This window comes from Anastrepha obliqua, chromosome 5 (genome assembly GCF_027943255.1).
Source record: "Anastrepha obliqua isolate idAnaObli1 chromosome 5, idAnaObli1_1.0, whole genome shotgun sequence".
Lineage (NCBI taxonomy): Eukaryota > Metazoa > Arthropoda > Insecta > Diptera > Tephritidae > Anastrepha > Anastrepha obliqua.
Window position 1 is genome coordinate 119,666,084 of NC_072896.1, and position 24,866 is coordinate 119,690,949.

General features: G+C 36.1%; 1 protein-coding gene across 1 annotated transcript in view; it reads left to right on the forward strand.

Moving 5' to 3' along the window:
• LOC129247153 (uncharacterized) overlaps positions 1–24,174 on the forward strand; it is a 169,696-nt gene extending 145,522 nt beyond the window's left edge. The window contains exons 3-5 of the mRNA XM_054886113.1: positions 14,233–16,371; positions 16,507–17,323; positions 24,060–24,174. Of these exons, the coding sequence (XP_054742088.1) occupies positions 16,681–17,323; positions 24,060–24,160 (744 nt within the window). The 5' untranslated portion in view covers positions 14,233–16,371; positions 16,507–16,680 and the 3' untranslated portion in view covers positions 24,161–24,174. The remainder of the gene's footprint in view (positions 1–14,232; positions 16,372–16,506; positions 17,324–24,059) is intronic.
• The last annotated feature ends 692 nt before the right edge of the window (positions 24,175–24,866 follow it).

Here is a 24,866-nt window from a genome sequence, read left to right on the forward strand (position 1 = left end):
ACTTATTTCAAAGAAAATTATTCGTAGAGGGTATGAACAAAATTTTTTGGAGTTTGAGCTGCGTCGTGTTGAGATAACGGGATTGTAGTACAGTTATTGGGAGGTTGAATTAGTTTTAAAGGTGGCACACAGATGGCGCTATTTATCACTTTATCGCGTTGGCAATACTTAATATATATTCATGACAAAGCCTCATCCCTAGGCTTTGTTTATCAGTATCTGTCATTTCGCTGAAGTATAAACAACGCAGTGTTTTCGTGCTCCGAGTATGTCAACTTTCGTGTCGTCGAAACGCAATTTGCGGGAAGCTTTGCTTTTCTGCTTCAATTTGAAAAAAAAATACAGCCCAATCCCGTGAATTGCTGCAGGAGGCCTACCCAGACCATACTCCGTCGATTTCAACATGTGAGTACTGGTTTCGACGATTCAAAAGTGGTGATTTTCGCACCGAAGACAAGGAGCGTCTTGGCCAGCACAAAAAGTTCGAGGACGCGGAATTGGGGGAATTGGTAAACGAGGACTCGTGCCAAACCCAAGAAGAGTTTACTGAATCATTGGGCCTTGATAAATCAACCGTTTGCAAGCGTTTAAAAGCGATGGGAATGATCCAAAAGCAAGGACATTGGGTCCCGTACGAGTTGAAGCTGCGCGACGTCGAACGGCGATTTTTTACGTGCGAATTGCTGATCGAGCGACAAAATCGGAAGGGTTTTTTGCATCGGGTGGTGACTGGCGATGAAAAATGGATCCACTACGATAACCCAAAACGCAAAAAATCATGGGGTTTGCCCGGCCACGCATCAACGTCGACGGCCAAGCAGAATATTCACGGCAAGAAAATCATGCTCTGCATTTGGTGGGATCAGGTCGGCGTCGTATATTTTGAGCTGCTCCAACCGGGCGAAACAATCACGGGGGATCGTTACCGACTGCAATTGATGCGTTTAAGCCGGGCATTGAAAGAAAAACGGCCGGAAACGGTAAAAAGGCACGACAAGGTTATTTTGCAACATGACAACGCTCGGCCGCATGTTGCTCAACCTGTCACAAAATACCTTGGAACTCTTGGCTGGGAAGTGTTACCCCACCCGCCGTATAGTCCAGACATAGCTCCCTCCGATTATCATTTGTTCCGGAATATGAGTCTCGATTTGGCGGACCAGCGGTTCTCCTCGTACGAGGCTACCAAAATATGGGTTGAGTCATGGATAGCCAAGCAGCGGCCAGAATTTTGGAGAAACGGCATCCGGAAATTGCCCGAAAGATGGGCGAAAGTTGTAGCTAGCGATGGCCAATACTTCGAATAAAATATTTTGTACCGTTTTTTCACAATAAAGCCCCAAATCTTCGAAAAAAACCTTTAAAACTAATTCAACCTCCCAATACTTAAATAGGCTGAGCAGAAAAAGTGTGCGTTCATTTCGAATAGTGACGATTATTTGCATGGCAGTTACGTTAAATTTAATTTTAAATCATTCGAGTAGTTGACGCTGTTAAGAACAAATCTATAGAGGGAAAAATTGATATTAGAGATACATTTTTTGTTACTATGGACCAAAGGCGAAAAGAAATAGATATTGGTGAAAGGAAAATCATTGCAAGTTTGTGGCAAAATAGTAAGAGCTATCGGGAAATCGCGAAAATTGTTGGGAGGCAATACTCCTCGGTCCAAAGAGTGATAAACAACTTCAAGCAAACGAATTGTTTGGAGTCTAAGCCTCGTTCTGGGCGTCCAAAAAAACTGACGGAAAGAGAAGAACGCAACATAACTATTCTTGTGAAGTCTAATCCACGACTAACAGCAAGCCAAATTTCAAAAGACATAGAAGTAAAATACCAAAAGAAAGTACATCCAGATACAGTAAGAGAAATTCTAAAAATAATCGGATTTCACGGCAGAGTGGCCCGAAAAAAACCCTTCATATCGCGAGTAAATCGACTTAAGCGGATGGCTTTCGCCAAGGAATACGTAAACAAGCCACCTGAGTTTTAGAATAGTGTGATTTTTTCAGATGAGAGCAAGTTTTGCATTTTCGGGATAAAAGGTCGTAAAATTATTTGGAGGAAAAACAGAACGGCAATTGGAAAGCAAAATCTGGTACCTACGGTAAAGCATGGGGGAGGAGGTGCCATGATATGGGGGTGTATGGCTAGTTCGGGCGTTGGAAATATACAGTTTATTGAGTCGATAATGAACAGACTTGATTATCTCGATATTTTAAAAAAGAATTTGAGATAAAGTGCAATCAAACTGGGACTCGGTGAAAGATTTGTTTTCCAACAGGACAACGACCCGAAACACACAGCAGAGATTGTTAGGTTGTGGTTGTTGTATAATGTTCCAAAACAACTTCGCACACACCCACAATCACCTCACCTTAACCCCATTGAGCACTTATGGGACGTTCTAGAAAAAAAATACGAGAGCGTACAAAAACTAGCAAGGAAATGCTTAAGAACGCGCTTAAAGAGGAATGGGAAGCCATAAGTCCAGAAATAACAACCAAACTAGTTGGATCAATGAAAAGACGCCTTCTAGAAGTCATAAAAAGGCGTGGATATCCAACTAGCTATTAATTTTAAAACATTTATATGATCTTAAGCCTATTATTTTATTATTACTGAAGTGAACGCAAACTTTTTCCGTTTAGTTTGAATGGCCTTTTTAACTTTATGTGATCTCATTTTTAATTTGATTTTGTTATTGGTAGCGAAATATGTGTGATAGTTACGTTTAAGTGAACTAAATAAAACTCATTAAAAAAAACTTCTGAAATATTTATTGTTTTGAACTTTTTCTAATGCAAGGAATATTTGCTTAGGTGAACGCAGACTTTTTCTACTATGTGTATATTAGATATGGCTTGGAAATCTGATAGGCAGATGCGTGGCAGCTTGCATAGGACTGGGACGGATTGTATTGAGCCGTACCTCGAAAGACCGCTACCGATGGGAGATTATGCCATAGTATTTCAAGAGTAGATGACATCGAAATTTGTGGCTGAGAATGCGCTTGAAGAGACGCAGCTTCGAAGCGCATGTGTATTTTGTTAGCCAGGCAGTCTTATGTGCATTGCAGTCTGACATAATAACATCTAAATTTAATGCGGAATGCTTTACTGTCTCCGATACCCTGGGAGCAAGGAACAATGTTTTGCTAGGCTGGATACCAGTACTTGAAGGTCATGTGGACAACGAAAAGCGCGCTGCTTGGCGAAATTAGACGCTACAGGAAAATTCCACATCGAAAGTCGAGAACGTGCTTGAGCTATTCTGAATTAGAATACGAATTCCCCTCGCGTAGTAGTCTGGTTCTTAATTCATAGAAATGATTTTAAGGTATAATCGTTCGAACGGAGCGTAAAATATTATCAAAGTTCAGAGCATCTTTTGTTTAATCTAAGCCCCCACGAGGGATATATGCGGCCGTTTATTGTTACGGTCTATAACTTGAAAAAAAAAAAATTTTTTTTTGGGAAGTTTTTTTTTTAATTGTTGGTAATGTTTTTCGTTCCAAAAATATGACTTTGCTTCATTAGCTCTCAGTTAGTACTCAAAGGCCCACAGAATCTATAATTTTTGTGCCATCTTTCTGGTAACTGATGAAAACTTTGCCAAAAACCACCACTCGACTTATGAATCAAAGAAAGAAATAAGTCAATTTTTATTTATTTATTTATTACCCTCTTAATTAATTACAATTTTAAAATTGTAATGAATGAAATCACGAGCTGTCAGGGCTATGCGCTAATTTTTGATGCCTTCAGTTTAACCGAACGTAATTTTTTAAAGAAATTCGAATTTTTTTAAAGAAATTTCAAAGAAATTCTGCATTGGCCGAAATAGAAAATCGTCGGAAGCCGTTCGATATACATAGTCATAATCAAGTTACACTGAAAAGGTAGTGCAAAAATGACAAGAGAGAGAGATGCATTTTGTTTTTGCTCTTGGTCCCTAAAATGTCGAAATTTATAAACCACAATTGACAGTGTTGAGCATTTGAACACTTTGAACGCCAATGGGGTTATTAGTGAAGTGTCCAGAAAAAAAAATTGTTTTTAAATTTTATTTAATATGATTATTGTGTTTGGCGCGTATACCCTTTTTGCGTGTTTAACCGAGCTCCTCCTCCTATTTGAGGCGTGCATCTTGATGTTGTTCCACAAATGGAGGTACCTACATTTTCAAGCCGACTCCGAACGGCAGATATTTTTTTATGAGGAGCTTTTTCATGGCAGAAATACACCCGGGGGTTTGCCATTGCCTTCCGAGGGGCGACCGCTAATAGAAAACCGGTGGTCGCCGTAGCCGAATAGGTTGGTGTGTGACTACCATTCGGAATTCGGAGGGAATGTAGGTTTGAATCCCGGTGAACCTATTGGTGGGCACCCATTTTATTAATACCTCTTTTTATGTATCCTATTGCTTTCTGACGCTTGGAAATTGGTTTGTATGTCCCTTCCAAGGATCCTTTTCATGCGGTTGGTGTGAGTCTAAACTGGGTAATGCTCCAAATTTTCATTATCGAACTTCTTCGCTTGGCCAAGCCGTTTCTCATTCTTGTTATAAAAGCAGGCAAGACTTCCCGTAGGTTTCTTTTTCTTTTTTCCTGTTTTTCTTTTTTTTATATCTTTTTTTTGTGTTTTTCCCTTTTTTATTTTTTTTAATTTCTGGTTTTGTTTCTTTTTTGTGTGTTTTTTCTTTTCTTTTTCTATTTCTCTATTTTATGCTTGTTTTTTTTTCTTTTTTCATTTCTGTTTCTCTTTTTTTGTGTTTTTTTGCCCCCTTCTTTTTTTTGTGTTTTTTCTCTTTCCCGCTTTTTTATTTTTTTTTTATTTCTGGTTTTGATTCTTTTTTGTGTGTTTTTTCTTTTATTTTCCTATTTCTCTAATTTATGCTTGTTTTTTTTTCTTTTTTCATTTCTGTTTCTCTTTTTTTGTGTTTTTTTGCCCCCTTCTTTGCTTTTTTATTTCTTTTTATGTTTTTTTCTTTTTCTTTTAATCTTTTTTTTTGTGTTTTTTCTCTTTTTTTCCTTGTTTCATTTTTTGTTTTTTTTTGTGTTTTTGTTTTTTCTACATATGATCTGACACGTTTTAACCCGAAATAATCAGAAAATTTTAATGAATATAAGCAACTCTGGAACATCTTTAATGAAAAATAAAAATATTTTCAACTGTAGGCAAAACTCTCGAAGTCAGTATTCTTTACTGCTCTGAAAACACACAGCCTCCCCAAGTGTTGTAGATTTTCTACTGGGCTATGCTCCATCAACCATCCAAGTGTGTATGTGCGAAAATATGCTGTATAAAGTAGAACTGGAGCTCTTTCAAGAGCTATGAGAAGTGCATATGAACTAAACCAATATAAAAATACGTGTGTGTTGGTATGTGTGTATACATACTAAACAGATACCGCACTAAAGCCACTGAAGTACTAAAAGCCAAATATAAACAAAGCCAAACAGTATCTGACTGCTACACGGCAACGTACGCTACAACGTACTCTCTATTTACAAGCAAACAGCACAACACACAAAAAAAATGCAAATGAACGAAGTGAAAACAATCAAAGCAGACAATCCTCCGGATAGATCAGGAGAATGAGATGGGTGGAGATTAAGCTGAGCCTCACTCAAGTTGAAGCAGAGGCTGAAGCGTTTTTCAAAGAAAATGCAAACAAAATAAAATAAAATAATAAGTAGTATTAATATATACGTACCTATGTATGTATAAGCTAAATAATAATAATCATAGCTGAGTTGAGTAAGAGGCATAAAAGAAGCAGCAGCGGCAAAATTAAAAGTTAAAGCGACAAGAGGAATAAGCACTGCCACCAAGAACAAGCAACTGCATCAATAGCGAGGTTGTGGAGCCAATGGAGGTGGAAGTGGAACTGGCAGTAGATGCAGCGCAGTGGAGGATGAGGCATCAGCATTTACATCAGCATCAAGAACAACACAGAAGCGACAGCTAAGCAGCAAAATAACTCGTATTAATATTAATAATAATAATGGGCTAGTCTCTTGACTCGAAACTGAGTGGCTGAATGATTGTCTGAACAATGTGGAGACGAGTGTACAAACAAAAGAATATTCCACCAGGAGGAGCTGCTTAATTGAAGGCATTCATTCGACGAACCCTGTAGGAAAATGCGTTAGTATACAACTTGGTGTCCTTGACGCTGTACATAACCTTTTCAATGGCTTGTCGGTGTCATTATAGGTATTAGGTGAAGTAAAAAGTTCGGAGCGTTTTATGCTAAATGTCCTTAGGCAGCCATTTGCCGATGTAGATATGTACTTTAGGCCTTACCGAAAAAGGAATGGTTTTCTTTTTTTGTTTTTGTTTTCGAAAGTAGGGCCCGCGGTTTAACATTTTTATCTTCGGCATTTACAGGCCGATGTTTTATATACAAAATATGGCTTCCAGTCGAGTAGCAAAGCTGCTCAGCAAATATTTGTTAAATAATGTATAATTGTACTAATTCTCATAAAACAAATAAAAAACAAAATAAAAATATGATAAAAAAAAAACTATATATAAATAAAAACATTTAAAATTATTTTCCAAAAAAATTTTGTTTTGCCGTACACTGTAGAAAAGTTTGAGATGAAAAGGTCTGCATAAAAATATTTGAAATCTTATCAACGTGCAACTCAGCCAATTCTTACCGATTTAGACTTCTAAGATATCAATGGAAATGTTCCATCTCATTCATTTTCCTTTTTTTCATCCTTTTATTCGGTTTTTCGCCAATGTCAGCTTCTGCAATGCATGCACGACACTTTTTTTTAAATGCAGCAAATGCGCGAAACCGTCAAAACAAAATTATCAGAAATCAGCGAGCATTTTAAGTCACTTTAAACGTGCACTTCACTATAAAATTGCGTAACCATTTTTTTATGTTTTTGCTTTTAATTCTGATTAAAAAAATTGAGATTTTTATGAAAATTTTTCGAATTTTCATACACCTTATACCAAAAATTTTAATTTGTCTGATATTTGTTGCAAAATGAACTACTGTTTTGCATAAATTATGGAAAATTAAAAAAAGGGAAATGTAGTCAAAATATTATTTCTATTTGTTCTGCCTTGGATTTCTTTTTTTATAATTCCGTACAAAATTTGAAACTTTGAATTAAGTGGTTTTTGTTATACTGGTATAATATTTGTTTTTACTTAATTCTTTTTTTATTATTATTGCCTATTTTTATTTAATTATTTTTTGTTTTTTTTATTATTATTTTTTTATTATATTTTTATTTTTTTATAAATATTTTTATTTCTTTAATTATAGTTCATACTGGGTATATACATTGTATAATAATAAAAAAACTAAAAAATAATTAAATAAAAATAGGCAATAATAATAAAAAAAGAATGAAGTGAAAAACATTAAAGAAAAATATATAAATAAAAATAAAAAATGAATAAAAAAATAAAAAATTATCAGGTGGCGCAAAATTAATCACTCTGTTCCTACCAGCTATACCAAAGGTGGCGATCGTTCCACGTGGATAGGAATTCTGGGCTAAAAACCTTTTACCTCTGAATCGAATAATGTTAATTATAATTCATACTACAAATAAACCCATTTAATTCAAAGTTTCAAACTTATAAAAGAATTATAAACAAATCGGCCAAACTTCATTAAAATAAAATTTTTTAGTCACAATGTAAAGAAACAATTTTTGGAAAAATTTCAAAATTAAAAACAAAAAAAATGGAAAAACTCTGAGTATGCAGTTGTACAGCCTATTACATTTTATGCAGTTTTATAGCCCCTTTCAATTTTGATAATTTTTTTTGCTGACGATGTAGTTAATTTTCCTCCATATAACGAATGCTCGAAATTTTTTATTGCACAAGACAGCCGGCCAACAAAATTATCGAAAATCAATGCGATTTTTGAGCCACTTCACACTTTTATTTTCTTATACCAGAAATCATTGGTCTATACAACTGCATACTAGAAATTTTAGTCAAGTTATTATAATTAAAAAATTTTAAATTTACCTAAAATTTTTTATTTTTTTTTATTCTTATAAATTTTAAAATTTGAGTTGCATCATTTTTGTTGTAGTAAATAAAATAATACAAATTAAATGAAAAGCAAATTAAAAAGCGCTGCTAGTTTTGTGAACACAGGTGTATATGTGCATTGCGTTGGTTCATACTAAGTGGCGGTGTAAAAGTGGCATTATGCTTAAAAAAATCTTTCACAGGTTTTCTGTCGGCTTCTGAGATCAAGCTTCGTAGCGTTGAAAAAAAAAAGTTTAATAGATTTGTTTAGATATTTACTCGATGGTAGGTGATGCCACGACCAATTTCGAAAATAAAAGTTTTCTGTCTCTAAAATTATGCTGTGACTTATTGTTGTAATTACTGAAAAATTATATTTTTTTGCATTTTTGTAAATCACCATTAAATGTACAATAAGTTTCGCGCTTATGGCATTTTCAACACCAACCTGTTTTCGGTCAAGAGCAACATCCTACATTTAAGTACTAGGTCGAGTCCATTTATTTCACTTTGAACCCGATATACCATTTATGTAAACAGGCGGACCGGCAGACATAACTTGGATCGATTCCTCTCGATTTGACCCAGAATGTTTGCTTCACTGGCTCTTCCTGCAGGGTATAGGCAACCGCTACACTGCTACACACACACTACCTCTATAAAAGAAATATATGAGCGATATGAGATACGTTTAACGGTTTGCACGTTAACCTATTTCTTGCTATCGGCACCAATTAGACACAATCGCTTAAGCTTCTCACATCTCGAGCAAGTCAAACACTTTTCGACAAGAATCAAACCTCATTAATTCAGCATACAAACGAGCATAAAAGTGAAGTAAAATGCTTTCAACGCTAAGAACGCTAAATGAGGGCGATATCAATAGCAATGAGCCAATATACATACATACATGTGTGCATGCGTGTGTGCGTGTGTGTGTTTTTGTGTGCGCCCATTTGGCGAGGGGGTGTAACGTAAAAAGCATAAAAACTCTGGATGGATTCTTGAAAGAACGAACAGATGTATTGTCGTTGTGGTTTAAGTAGATTGAGTTGATAGAGAGTATTAAATAAAAGGAACTACTTACTATATAAACCACACATAAAAGCTAACCACCAGTGAAGTAACTCATATGCTGATGAAAGAGACATTCAAGCGCATGCACAGAGAAACTCACATACGAGCCATCCACACCCATCCATCAACAGTAGAGCATTAACCAAAGTGCTTCTACGCATGTATGTATGTATGTATGTATATATGTATTAGTGTTGAAAGCAGCTGCAGTCACATTCGCAGTCGCTGTGTCAGCATTCGCAATGGATGCTTTTGTTGCTTCTACCGCTGGTGCTGCTGCGGCTGGTCCTTCTTCTAGGCCATCCTCTCTGCCTGTCCACACTCATGCATGGGAGCGAGTAAATGTATGCACATATATTTGTATAAAATTGTGTGTATGGCTGTTAGTCTGGCATTGTGGAGGTCGTAGTATTGCTGGCCCACGCACTCCATGCATTTAATGCACATTTAATGGCTAATAAGTGTGTGAAAATGAGCTGAATAAAAATGTTCAAAGAAATACGAAACGGCAGGCAAATTAGTAATCGAGTAGTACGAGTGCGTATAAGTACATGTAAGTAGTAGTGCTGTGGTGCTTGAAGGCAGTGGTTTTATGTTCTAAAAAAAAGGTGAGAGATGGGTAAAAAATAAAATAATTACAATTGTCGTAAATGAATGTGGAAATGCGATTTTCATGCTCATTGGCACACCAGTTTGTGGCAAAATCCGAAATTCAATAAAATTTTAGTAAAAAGAAATGCTTCAACCATTTGCAATACAATATTCTATACATGTGAAGCTCTTCAAGATTTCCATGACATCTGTGGTATTTGTGGCTAGTCTAGATTTACATTTCACCTTCCAAGAAACAACACACGAAAAGAAAAATGATTTTGATTCAGTTCAAAAACGCGCATTTTTCAAAAACAAAAAATAAAACTCAAAGGTGTAGAGAGCCTATTTCTAAATCTATTTCATGACCCTGAAATTAATCCACTGCTGATGCAATGCATTTAAACTAGTAATTCATCTTATTTTCGAAACACTTTTTAAAGCGTTCACCCTAACGCCGTGCTGATAAAAGCACTGCAAGTGAGGCCAGAACCGGAGTTGTGTACAGATTATGCAATGTTAGAATTTTTTAGAGGCTGCAGGACCATATCTGACGAAGCAGGAGGGGTAATAGCAGGTAGAATCGCCCTCGATATAACGGTAAAATGCGTGAAACAAAAATACCAGCATGCAAAAACGCGCTGGGGGCGGCAGTAAGATTTATAACGATTACAATTTTGAAAAAAAAATTTTAGAGCGAAAATATTTAATTGAGCTTTACAAATTATGTGTCCGTTTAACTTTAACTGAAAGGTGCAAAGCACTTTTTTCATTTAAAATACCTTATAATCAAAGCAACGCAAATTATGCTCTTCAAAACTTATTTCAAGCGCTTAAAACATTCCATTAACTACTCAACATGGCGACCGCCGTAGCCGAATGGGTTGGTGCGTGACTCCCATTCGGAATTCACAGAGAGAACGTTGGTTCGAATCTCGGTGAAACACCAAAATTTAGAAAAACATTTTTCTAATAGCGGTCACCGCTCGGCAGGCAATGGCAAGACCTCGAGTGTATTTCTGCCATGAAAAAAGCTCCCCATAAAAATATCTGCCGTTTGGAGTCGGCTTGAAACTGTACGTCCCTCCATTTGTGGAACAACATCAAGACGCACACCACAAATAGGAGGAGGAGCTCGGCCAAACACCCAGAAAGGGTGTGATCTGATTCATTACAGGTAGCCCTAAGCTAGACACAAAATGAAAAATGATGACGAGCACGATAAGCTAAACGTATTTTGTGACTATATTTCCCCCCTAACATATGCCGCCAAACTTTGTAAGATCGTAAATTTAGTTTTCAAAATATTGCAATGAAACCAGTTTTAAGTTTAAGAGAAAGTAAATATTTAGAATCATTAGTTTTTTAAAACAAGCTGCTCTTGAGTTAGCTGCCTTCATTTGCTTCACCAAACTACACAAAACGTTTACTCACCTTTGTTGATGTCATCGCGCATCTTGAAGTCTTTAACACTTAGCTTGAAAAACGGTTGAACGTTTATCTCCACAAATAAATATTTGAAAACTGTTAAGGAACTGTCACACGTTTCGATGCATTACTCATACGCTTAAAAAAATATTTGAGTTTATTTGTCATTTGTTGTACTTTCCCAGCAAGAAGGGGTAGGTCTTCTTTTTCGTTTTTCATTTATTTTTATATGTTTAGGTGTATTTGTAGGCAGATATCATTGCAGGCATTACCACTTTCTTTGCTTTAAAGTTAAAGGGAAAAGACGTTTATTTATGTATTTCCACGGCTTATCGATGGAGAATATTTATTATTTCACACACATACAGACACTTAAACAAATAGCAGCGCCGTATTTAGTTAATGAACGTGCGTTAAGAATTTTTATAATATGATGGATATGCATGCGTGTATGTGTAGATCCTTATAAATGTACTTGAAATATGTAAATATGAATGTTTGTGCGGATGCATGAGCTCTTGATAACATAATTCAATAATTTACTGTCAAACGAGTGTATGTGGATAAGTACATTTGTGCTGTATTGACGTAAATGGATAAATTTATATCTTACCTACCGCCGCACTGTTGCGTTGGCGCATTCCCATGGTTATGCGAGTACAAAAGCACACATACATACGTCTGAGTTCACAATTATAGCAGCGCGACATATTGCAAAGTTTCGACTGTTTATTTATTTTGAATACATTTTTTTGTTTTTGTAAATATTTTTTTTTTAGTTTTTATAAAAAATATAGTTCATACTACAATGAAAACCATATAACTCAAAGTTCAAAAAATCAACAAATTTTGATTAAACTTCGAACTTTTTAAAGAATTAAAAAAACACTATAAAAGTGCTTCCAAATTTCAAACTTTTTAGTTAGAATTAAAAAACAATCAACAAATTTTCATCAAATTTCAAACTTTTTAGTCGGAATTCAAAAACAAAAATTAACAAATTTTCAGCATATTTCAGAATTAAAAAAAATCCAAATTTTTTATCAAATTGCAAACTTTTAATCAATAAATTTCAAACTCTTTTGTCTGAATTAGAAAAAAACCCCCAAACAATTTTTATGATATTTCAAACTTTTAAATCAGAATTTAAAAAAATTCAACAAATTTTCATCAAATTTCAAACTTCTTAATCAGAATTAAAAAACAAAAAAAAAAGTGCATCAAAATTTCAAACTTTTTAGTCAGAACTCAAAAAAAAAAAGCACAATTTTCATCAAATTTTAAATTTTTTAGTCGGAATTAAAAAAAATCAACAAATTTTCATCAAATTTCAAACTTTTTAGTAGGAAATAAAAAAAATCAACAAATTTTCATCAAATTCCAAACTTTGTAGTCAGAATTGAAAAAAAAATCCACAACTTTCAGCAAATTTAAATTTTTTTAGTCAGAAATAAAGAAGAAAAAAAAACAACAAATTTTCATAAAATTTCAAACTTTTTAGTCAGAATTCAAAAAAAAATTAGAAAGTTTCATTAGATTTCATTTCAGAATTGAAAAAAAAATTCAACAAATTTTCATCAAATTTCAACTTTTGTAGACAGAATTAAAAAAAAAATCAACACATTTTCATCAAATTTCCAACTTTTTAGTCAAAATTAAAAAATAAATTCAAAAAATTTTCATCAAATTTCAAACTTTTTAGTCAGAATTCAAAAAAAAAACAAAAAATTTTCATAAAATTTCAAACTTTTTAGTTGGAATTTAAAAAAATCAACAAATTTTCATCAAATTTCAAACTTTTTAGTCAGAATTCTAAAACAAATTTCAAAGTTTCATCAGATTTCATTTCAGAATTGAAAAAAAATCAACAAATTTTCATCAAATTTCCAACTTTTTAGTCAAAATTAAAAAATAAATTCAACAAACTTTCATCAAATTTCAAACTTTTTAGTAAGAATTCAAAAAAAAATCCACAACTTTCAGCAAATTTAAAACTTTTTAGTCAGAATAAAAGAAAAAAAACAAAAAAATTTTCATAAAATTTCAAACTTTTAAATCAGAACTAAAAAAAATCAACAAATTTCATCAAATTTCAAACTTTTTAGTCAGAATTAAAAAAAAAATTAACAAATTTCATCAAATTTCAAACTTTTTAATCAGAATTAAAAAAAAAAAATCAACAAAGTTTCATCAAATTTTAAATAATTTAGACAGAATTAAAAAAACAAAAACAACATCAAAAATCAAGAACAGGTTGGAGCAAGGAGCACTCGGAGTCCTGCTCCCCGTAGTACCGAGATTAAGTCTTCGATCAGATCTCATACACGCAGATTACTACCTTAAACCTCGGCACTGGCAACCCTTGTTTGGAGTTTAGTCGCCTTTTATGAGAGACATACCTTTCCCTGTCATACATCAAGCCACATTCGACAAGCATGAAGCTCGGCCAAACACCTAACAGAAGTGTACGACCAATTATTTATTTACTTTATATTACAAAGTATATAAGTTTGTTAAGGGGTGACATACGTCCAGAATTTTCAAAAAATCTATTTTTTTTATTCTTTATAGTTTTAGGTGTGTTTCTGTGGAAGTCGATTGTAAAAATTCCCCATAGGTACAAAGTTATGGTAGAAAATATAACTGCCCGACCGTCTTGAGCGAAATGCACTTGAAAGTTTAAACTCGTAGTTTTCGAAACTACTTTTTCCGACGCGGTCTGCATGATAACTCATACAGTTTTTAATATATTTTGATGCGTTTTTTTATAAGTTTATTAATTACAATAGAGAATATTTTTTAAATAAATAAAAAATTAATTAACGCACCACATTTCTATGGCCGCCGCTGTACGTTTGTTTGCTTATTTGTGGTCGCATGAGTGCGGCTGATTGTGTATGAGGAGCTGCATGTTTGAAGGTTTTTCCTGTTTGCAGCTGCGCACCTTTGTGGGTCTTTGCGTCTTGGGAAAAGGGTGTGTGTATGTGTAGTGTTGTTGTTTTTATTTGTATTTTTATTTTTGTGGGGCAAATAGCATTAGCATATATCAATGCCAGCGCAAATAAATCATTAATAAAATTTGTTCTCTTCTCCTCTTTTTCTGTGTATGTTACAGTTACGGCAGAGCAAGCAATAAGAGCACCACGACCACCATTACCAGCAACAACAACAACCATAACGAGAAGGTAAATAACGAAAGAAAAATCAACTACAGTAGGAAAGTATACATTCAGTCTACTGCTTGCTTGCACACTGCACTCCGACGACGCTTACGCACACGGCAGTTTTGCTACGCCGGCCGCGCTTTGGAATGTTGTACGAGTACATATTTGCCCCGTATTTTGTTGCTGGCAGTGACAAGCCGACATGCAACTGACTCGACTGAAGTGACTTTGGTTGGCCAACAGCATACAGCATACTTGTGCAGTAGTTTTGTTTGTGTGTGTGTGTGTGTGCATTGCTGCATGCAAACAAACGTGAAGTAGAAGTGAGCCGGAAGGCAGCGCACAAGCAGAGAGTGTCGTTTTATCAGCGTGAATAAATTTCGAAAGAAATTTTTATCAACGTGCTACAAGTAACAACAAAAACAAATACAAATAAAAATGAAAATAAAAATGAAGTTGAAAATAAAAGTGAAATAAAAAGTGTGCAGCAAGTAGCTGGAGCTGGAGATGAAGAACGAAACGAGGCAAACAAATCGAATCGATACGAGTAGGCAAATTTGTTGAATTTTTGTTTTTTTTTTCTGTGATTGTTGGCATCTTTCTTTGTATGCGCTTGTGTGTGTAACAGCCATAGAAAAGCCAAACTCACCTACACATGCATGCATACGTACATATTTGTTTATATGTATGGCCAAATGCAAACAGACAAATGTCTACAACTGTAAATACGCTTATGAGAGCAGTGCAATTGAGCTGAGTGCGGCAAGAAGGAGTTGAGAAATATTGAGTCATAAAAAATATCATAAAAATGGAAAAGAGGCAGCGGGCAAATGTAGAGTGAAAATAAATGCAACCAGAAATAAGGGCTTGCGTAAACAAAATAGAAGAAATAGAAATTGAAAGTAAACTGATACAAAAAGAAAAATAAGCAAAAATATAAATGAAGAAGTCAAAAGTGCATAAAGTAAGGTATGAAGTAGTCGCAATACGCTTGAGAAATTGAAAGTAAACTAAAACATAAAAATAGTAGAAATAAACAATAAAATAATAAAAAAAGTAAAAAGAAAAACGAAAAACGAAATGTGCTGAGTGATAAATTCCTCCCCCCTGCAAATACGTTAATAAACGACGATTTGTTTAACATTTGTAGCGCGGAGCAATATTTGCTACGCTCGCTCGCCATTATTGACAACTGTAACGAAGACGCGGCGCGGCGCGGCGGTACGCCTGTCACGATCGACAGTCACGCGGCGACAGTGTCACATTGACGCAGACGGGACAGCGCAAGAAGACAGCGCTGTAGTGTTGTGCGACGAGACAGTCAGTCAGTTTGTCAGTAAAGCAGTCAATCAATGCAAGTGGGAGCCGTGCGCGGCAGACAATCAATCGGGCTTTTAGTGCAACACAAACGCTTGCGCAGTGCATCGCACAGGCAGACAGGCAGTCAAGCAGTGAGTTTGTCACGTATTGAAGACATTCATATATGCACACATACATACATACATACATGTGTATATTTGCAACGCTCACAACCCGGTGCACAGACTGAACCCAAGGCGAACTGAGTGAATTTGTAAACGTACAATAAATTTCTATATAAACTGTCTACTGACAACTGAAAAGTGAATGAAAGATACAAATCGCGCACATCAACATCAGCGCAGTGGTGAATTGACAGTTTTACGAGGGGTGCATTCGACTCCAGAGGAGTGCACATTGCAACGGTTAAAAGTGTGTGGTATTGTATTGATGAGGCGCAGCTGTATTGTGGCAAGCAAAGTATGGGAAGCGGCCTACAATAATTGTGAGTGTAAATAAATAAAGCCGCCGACGCACTTGAAGAGCCTAACAAGCCGAAGCTAACGAGTGAACGTACAAACCTAACAAAAAAACACAAAAAACAAATCCACAAAAAAAAGCCAAAACTGCCACGCCCATACGCCCACCCGCAGACTTAACAATACAAGTATTGTTGAACGTTAGCCTCGGTCATACCACCCGCTGTTACAGCAGCGCACCACAGTGGCGCGCGCACGGTTCGGTGTTTGGAAACTTTGCTGCCAACACTACAACAACAAGCGTAAATAAATGTAATAAAAAAGTGAAAATATGCAAGTTAGTTTGTAAACAAAAAAAAAACAAAAAAAAAACACAAAAATTAAATTAATTTTAATTGTGCTCTCGCGTACTGAACGATGACATGCTATCAACATTTTACTCAACAGCACAACAACAACAGCAACCACAGCCGGAGCTATCTAACACAAACTACAGAAACTTTGAGCATAGAAAGCAATACGCGCAGTTCACCAACAACAACAACAACAGCAGTAGTACAACAACAACATCAGCGTTCTTGTTGTTGTTTCACCACTTGAGGAACACAAATCCAATGGAAAATGATGTTCCACACTAGCAGCAGCAGCAGCTACAAAAGCAAAAACTATTGCAGAAGCAAACACAACGGTAATGTACTCAGCGGCGTCGACCAGAGTTTGCTGAGCGCAGTGGCCACCACCATTGCCGCGGCGCATGTATCGGCAACCTCCGTGTTGACGCCAAAGCAACGCAGCAGCAGTTATAAGAAATATCGGCGCGCGAAACCGCTAGACGATAGCAGCTGCGCAAGCACACACAACTTGGGCAACAACACCAACAACTGCAACAACAGCGGGAGTGAAAGTTCTATTACCACATTTTTGCCCACAACCGCAAGCACAGCATTGGTAGCAGGACCGCCCAGTGTAAGTGCGCCCACTCCAGCACGCGGCGAAAGCGCGCAATTGCATAGTCAAAGGCGCCGTGGCTCTGCGTCGCCTATCACTTGGTGGTCTGTTTTATCGTCGCCGTCGTCATCGTCGTCCACGCCAACATTACGATGGGCACTCGTCTCTGCGGCATTGGCCACCCTTTTTAGAGCTTGTGGCGCGCTCAGCTTGTCGCTATGCGTTCTATTGCTATTGCGACTAGCTCCCGCTGTCAGCGGCCTTGCGGTGGGCGTGGATACCACAAATGCGAACATCACGGATTTGGGTAGTCCTGGTGGGTATTCGAGAGGGCATTTATTATTTAAAAGTATTTGTTATATGAAATTTTCAGTAAAATGATGCTTTCTTTAATTCAAGATTTTTGCCAAAACTTCTGCTGCTGTTACCTGCTTGTAAGAATGAATTGAATTTCTACAGATTAGTAATTGTGTTAACGTCCATTGAAAAAAAAAATTTAACAGCATTTCTGAGTAATAGAAATAGACATTAGCGGCTTAGGTTTGCTTACAATTTTTTAAGTGCTGGACGTTTTGAAAATTTTGCTCCATGACTGCCGGCAAAGTTTGGAGCTGAATATTAAAAATGCGTGTACTTTTATTAATTCAATAATTCGAAAACTTTTCGCCAGTCGGCTGTGGGAAATCAAAGTATTCTGAAAGTTTGGGTTGTATATAAAAAGTCTTTTTTTCAGTTTTCCCAATCTGACAGAAAAAAAAATCAATGTAAATTTTCTGGTCGCGGATATATAGAGAAAAAACACTAAAACCAATTTAACTACTAAAACTACTACAATCTTGTGCAAAACTTAATTATGCAATTTTTTTTCCTTTGAATAACTTTTTCACTAAATAAAAAAACAGAGTAGGTGAAGGGGTTTACTCCGATAAACTCGGAGTTAGCAACTCATTGCCTGATCATTGCAGTGAGTTTCAGGCGGAAGTCACTGCCATAAAAGAGCTAGAATCTAAAACACACTCGTCAAAACAGTCATAGAATGCTTTAAACTTCTATATGCCGTATCAAAATACTACAAAGTTCATCCTATTTGGGTGCCAGGCCACAGGAATATAGCAGGGAACTGCAAGGCAGATGAACCGGTGCAACGCTCGACCTCCAAGTGGATGAGACGCTGATACCTATGCCTATAGCCAATTGTAAACTACTTATAGACAGGGAAACCATCAATAAGGCAAATACAAGTTGGCAAAACCTCTCAACATGCGAATTAAGCAGACAGACATGGGCGAAATGGAACAGCGGTCGATCAAAAAGCTTGTTAAGATTTAACAGGGAAGCTATAAGAAAAATGATAGGGCTATTAACTGGTTATTGTCTAATAGGCAGCCACGTTAGAAGGTTAAGACTCCCGTACTTCGATTTCTGTAGAAGCTGTCTTAATACAGAAGAAGAGGAAACAGTCAGACACATTTTATGTGAGTATGAAAGCTTAGCTTCAAGGATATGGCATTAGCTTCTTGATATGGCATTTTCAATTGATGTAGGGGACATAGCGCATCTAAAACTAACGAAGCTTTGCTCGTTTATTAAAGCTACCGGATGGTTTGAAAGGGAACCCATAGGGTAAGAATAAGCTCCAGTGGTATCACAATGGACCTATGAAAGGTCTAAATGTGTCATTGCGACAGCCACCCCCCACCTACCTACCTACCTACTAAATAAAAAAATTCATATTGAGTGTTGGAAATCTTTATTTTTAACTTTTACGCGCTTGTCTCTTTGTGTATTGCAGTTGTCTAGCTCACCCCCAATAGGGTGATTAACTTTGCGCCACCTTGTATTTTTACCATGAAAAGGTCTGCTGAAACTTCAGGTACGAGAAATCTGAATCTGCAATTTTTGTTCACAAAATATGGCAGCTAGGATGCGCTTTGATGCAAAAACCATAGGGCCTCCGTTGACACCTTTTTTAAAACTTCGGTTGGGATCCGGGTCTGGCATTTTTTCATTCTGTTTGAAGATCCTTTTTAAAAGATTATTTATACCAAACGATAGAAAATTAAATTTTAAAAAGGTAAGGAAGCTTCAGTTGTTATCTGTAATAGAATTACGGTAAATTCACGTCCAAAGTCGAAGTCTGGCAGATCGGCGTGCCCAAGGGAGGGTTAGGAAATTCTACATTTTTACAATTTTTTTCAGCTAAGTCATAAAATCAGTTAATAAGTATTCCTCCGCGGCTAGCAACTTCAAGTTCAGAAAGAAAAAAAAAAACGTTTAAAACCGCATATCTGGGAGAAGTGAGAAATTAGTTTTCTACATACAACTTAGACTTTCAGAAAAATTCGGTTTCATCTATTCGCCTGAAAAAAGAGCAGAAATTGTTCCGCAGTATGACTAAACTTACCTACTTATCTGAGAACTAACAACAAAAACACTTAAATCGACTTAATTCCTGCACTCTACCTGTGAGGTACCGCAGATCAGTGAGAGATAAAGTCTCAGGCAGTGATAATGGAGCGCTAGGCAGGACCGCGATAAATATAGAGCGATTCCATGTCAAGTTATCCAAGTATTTTTGACATTATTCGTCAATTCTTCTAAAAAAAAGTTTTAATATAATAAGAATTGTCGAAAAATCTGATATAGACTTTTTTGATGTAAAATGTCGTCTCCATATTAATGTATATTAATTTTTTTTATTTGTTTTTTAGATATAAAGGACAGTTTTTTAAGAGCTATAGAAAAGTTGTTCAAAAAAACACACGTAAAATTCAGAAAAACGCATGAAATTTTTATTTAAATCGATAGTACAGTCCATATAATTTAATGTTTGAAAATTATTTCATGCAAATATTGACCGCGACTGCGCTTCAAATGGTCCATCCGCTTAGTCCAATATTGGCATACTCTTTCCAATGTTTCGGCCGGTATCTCACATATAAATGCTTTAATGTTGTCTTTCAATGTGTTAATTGAAGCAGGCTTATCTGAATAGACATGAACTTTAACATAGCTCCACAAAAAATAATCTAAAGGCGTTATATCGCACAATCTGGGTGGCCAATTGACAGGTCCCGAACGTGAAATAAAATGGTCACCGAATTCGCCTCTCAACAAGTCCATTGTTACGCGTGCTGTGTGGCATGTGGCAATGTCTGACTGAAACCACATGTCATGCAAGTCAAGCTCTTGCAGTTTGGTCAAAAAAAGTTGGATATCATTTCACGGTAGCGCTCACCATTCACAGTTACGTTACGATTCGCAGCATCTTTGAAGAAGTACGGTCCAATGATACCTCCAGCCCATAAACCGCACCAAACTGTGACCTTTTCTGGATACATTGATACATTGGTAGCTCTTGCAATTCTCCTGGCTGATCTTCACTCCAAAACCGACAAATCTGCTTATTTACGTACCTATTGATCCAAAAATGAGCTTCGTCGCTGCACACAATTTTTCGACTTTAAACTTTCTTAACACATTTTTTCGCGGGCTGTGTGCTCAGTACTCCTTGCAAGTTTCATATACCCTATAACTTTTCGAGTAACATATTCAAATACGTACAGCAAATGAGTGCAAAATACTGCTTCAACGAAGGGCCTTCGTGCATACTCGCATTTTCGGATATTATGTCCGTTTGCAAATTGATGGAAGCGTCCCTTCGGGCAGTACGAGTAGTAAGCAGATTCTTGGTATTTTTCACTAATTGACTCTACGTACTTGAATAAAATTCGAAAAGTTTTTGTGATCCCATTATGAAACTTGAAGGAATTACTACGCATGGGCCTAACTATTAATAAATGACAAAATTGGAAAATGACAAAAAAAATTCCCTACAAATTTTGAACAAGAAATATTTTTTCGCCAATACTTTTTTTTTAATTTTAAAATGAACCCGACTATATTTTACCTTAAAAAATTCTATACCAAATTTTTTCGCCCTAAAACTCTTTTTAAAAAGCATAAATTATCCTAAAAAAGTTTTTTTTTTTCTTAAAATGAAGGCAGGATATTTCACTTTAAAAATCATAATCCAATTTTTTCGCCAAGAAAAAGTTTTTTAAAAAAGATAAATTAACATAAAGAACTATAATTTTTTTTTTAATTTTACTTTAAAAATTTCGATTCCAAATTTTTTTGCCAAAAAAAATCTTTTGTTTTTTTTTAATCTTAAAGTTTACTTTAAAACATCCTAATCCAAATTTTTTCATTAAACAAAATCTTTTTAAAAAGTATACAAAATTTAAAAATTTGTTTTTTTTTGTTTGTAAATCGTAAAATGAACCGAAGATATTTCACCAAATTTTTCATCATTAAATAACTCTGAATACTATTAAGAATTTTCAGCCTACACTCAAGCCAAATTTTAGAAGAATCAACGGCAATGTCCAAAATACTTGGATCCCTGGCATTACAGAATATGCAACACAAAGCGAGTGCGATAGTATTAGTGTTCCATAAACCTTTGCAGTTATTCCATATAAATATAAATCCATCAACATTGCTGAAGCTACTAACGAAGTACTACTGAAGTTGCTAATGATTTGTAAATTCAGCATGCGATTAATTAAGAAATCTAAGAGGAAGGCGGCCGCTGTAGCGGAAAGGGTTGGTGTGTGACTACCATTCGGAATTCACAGAGAGAATATAGGTTCGAATATCGGTGAAACACCAGAATTAAGAAAAACAATTTCCTAATAGCGGTCGCCTCTCGACAGGCAATTACAAAGCTCCGAGTGTGTTTCTGCCATGAAAAAGCTCCTCATAAAAATATCTGCCGTTCGGAGTCGGCTTGAAACTGTAGCTCCTTCCATTTGTGGAACAACATCAAGGCACGCACCCAAAAAGGGTATACGCGCCAATTATATATAAAGAGTGTTTAAATTTCAAGGGCCGATGTTGAGTGTGGACCACACCTAAACGTCAACGATACCGTTGGACTTCTTTCTTTGGGGTTATTTTTTCAGAAAAGATGTACGTCGATAAGCCAGCAACTATTCAAGAGCTAAAGGATGAGATAATTCGGCACATTAACGGCATAGAACCTCAACTATGCCTCAGCGTCATCCAAAATTTGGACCACCGGACGGAGGTGTGCCGCCGAGGCCGCAATTTTGTTCCACACGTAATTGAGCCATATCACGGCCCTTGAAACTTAACCAACCTTTATATATATAAGAGGAAGCAATTTACAGGGTCACATCACTTTGCTGGCGTAGGTGCGGAATTAAGCCAAAATTTTGTTTAGTTTTCAGGCTTCTTTCATACAGATACAAGCAATATGAACATTTGCTAAAATGCATTTAATTCCACTACTGCATAGATATAGCAAATATTGACACTCACACTCTTCAGCTTTTTCTTACTTCCTTCTAGAAAAAATTTCTCCCCATCCAGCTTTTTCTTTAATTTACTGCAATTGTTGCCCGAGCACTGCGTATTCCCTCCGATTAAACATTTTAGTTCAGTGTACCACAATTTCCTGTTGAGCTCTCATTCATTTGCTCAGTCAGCTGCCAAGAATGTAGGCTAGCTACTTACTTACTATGCAGCGCACCACACCGCACCGCACCGCATCACTCCACTCCAGCCACCTACAACCTTCGTTAAAGTTCAGTAGGCAATTCGTTCATGCGCTGCTGGCAATCGTTGGTTGTCGCCCTGTTTGTTTGTCATGTCCTTTACGTACTTCGTATATAAAAATAGTTGTTGCGACGCTGACACTTGGCATTTTCATTTTCATTTCCATTTGATTTTTGTTCTTTTTCATTTCTTTTAGTTTCTTCATTTCGCATTGATTTTTTTTTTTTGATACTTTTGTTATTTTACACCTGTTTGGTTTTTTTTTTGTTTTTACAACGCCTGTCACACTCTCGTATTTTATTCCATTTCCTTTCTAACATCAAGCACCCACAAGCAACTTCTCTCAACGATACCTCAAAGCTATTGCACTACACCAACAACCTGGTCTCACTCAGCCATATAGTGCCTCTAAGCATCAATTAACCCAATTTTCAAATCCATTTGCACCGCTACGCCACAAAATTGCAGTTGGCCAGAGCGGTGAGGAGCTGCTTGCTGGCTGGCTGGTTGGCTTGCTTGCTTACTTTGCCAGCTTGCTAAAATGAACTGTGATCCCCTGCCAACTCGGCTACCTGCTTAGTCCTTTGCTCTGTGTAGTTTGTTCAACAACGAATGTGCTGCCACTTTAGTATTTCATTTTATTTTCGCCTCACTCCCTTTTTACCCCATCTGCAGCGTCGTCGTCATAACCATTTATAGTGACTGAATGTATGCATGTGTGTATGCATATATGTATGTAAGTGCTTTGTGTCTATGTAGTGTTCGAGTACCAGAATCCTCAATCCCCAATGGCATTGTAGGCTCAAACGCGCCAACACCACCCATCCACTCAATTCCAGCTACGTATGTATGTATGTATATAGGCAGGTAAGTGTGTGTGTGTGTGTATTGACTTAATATCGCTGCAAGTTGGTGTCGTCCAACGACACGTTTATCAATGGTGGTAACAGCGCCAGTAGTAGCAGTAGCAGTAGCAGCAGCAGCAGCAGGAGCTTTGGCAATTGTTGGCCATTTTCAGCCAATTCTCTGTATATCTGTATTTTAGTACTTTTTCTTCATCATAGTTATACTTCTACTATTACTAGTTTTGCTCTGTTTTTTTTGTTTTTTGTGTGTGTTGTATGTGTTTTATTGTAATTTTGTGAATGTGTTGGTTCTCAACCAATTTCTGCTCCCGGCGGAGTATTTAAGTCTATTTGCAGAGTTGTTGTCATCGTCGTCATCATCGCCGTAGTTGATTTGGTTTGGTTGGAATTGGATCGGTTTAGATTGGATTGTATTGGATTTGCAGCGTTATGAGAATAAAATCAACACTTAAGTCGGTCGAATTTGGAACGACCTACAAATAGCTGATCGACTAATCGCCTTTATTTTTTTCTTAATTAAAATCTAATTCGATTTTCAGCGCAGCATTTTAACCCGTTTCCATTTCAGCCAGCGTTAATGAATAACTTTTTTTCTCTTTGCAGCCAATTACAATATGAATTCTATATTTATTTGCAGAATTTTCACATCTGTGGGAGAGGCAAAGTTACTATTCTATATTTTTCTATTTTCAGGTTACAAATAAATAAATTTTTAATTTCTTTGCAGAATTTTCACATCTCTCGGAGAGAAATTTCTTTGGCTGCATACATACATATTTACACATTAAAAAATATAAATCAATCAGTTTTGAATTTTCAGGTTAAATTTCTAATTTCTTTGCAGAATGCAAGCGAAGGATTCAGTACTGTCTTTTTTTGTTGAAAATTTTTGTAAGCAAAATAATCAGTATATTAAAATTGACTTTTTCAGATCATAAACTTATTCAAATATATCACAAAGATTAAAAAAAAATATTTAATTTCTTTTCGGATTCACACATAGCAAAAGGCCGGAAATAATTTTAAACGAAAATTAAACACTGCTATAATGAAAACAAACTAATATGCCCATACTTAGACAAGGTGGCGCAAAATTAATCATCCAATAATGTTTTACAACATAAGAAAAATGATTTTGAGTGCTGAAAGTCTCTATTTTGACCTTAACGCGCTCCATTGCTTGTCTGTTTGTGCAAAAATTATAAATCTTCCGATGGTGTGATTAATTTTGCGCCACCTTGTATAAGGAACGTACTGGGACCCAATTTTTGTGGCATCTGGCACATGTCGAGCTGGGTAAGAGTGAAGATGAGTCTGGATATGAGACGTGCAAATTTTGAGTTTGATCCCGGGAGCCGTAAACAAAGTCAATAGTCAAGAACAAAAAAGGAAGATGCAGCTGAAGGCATT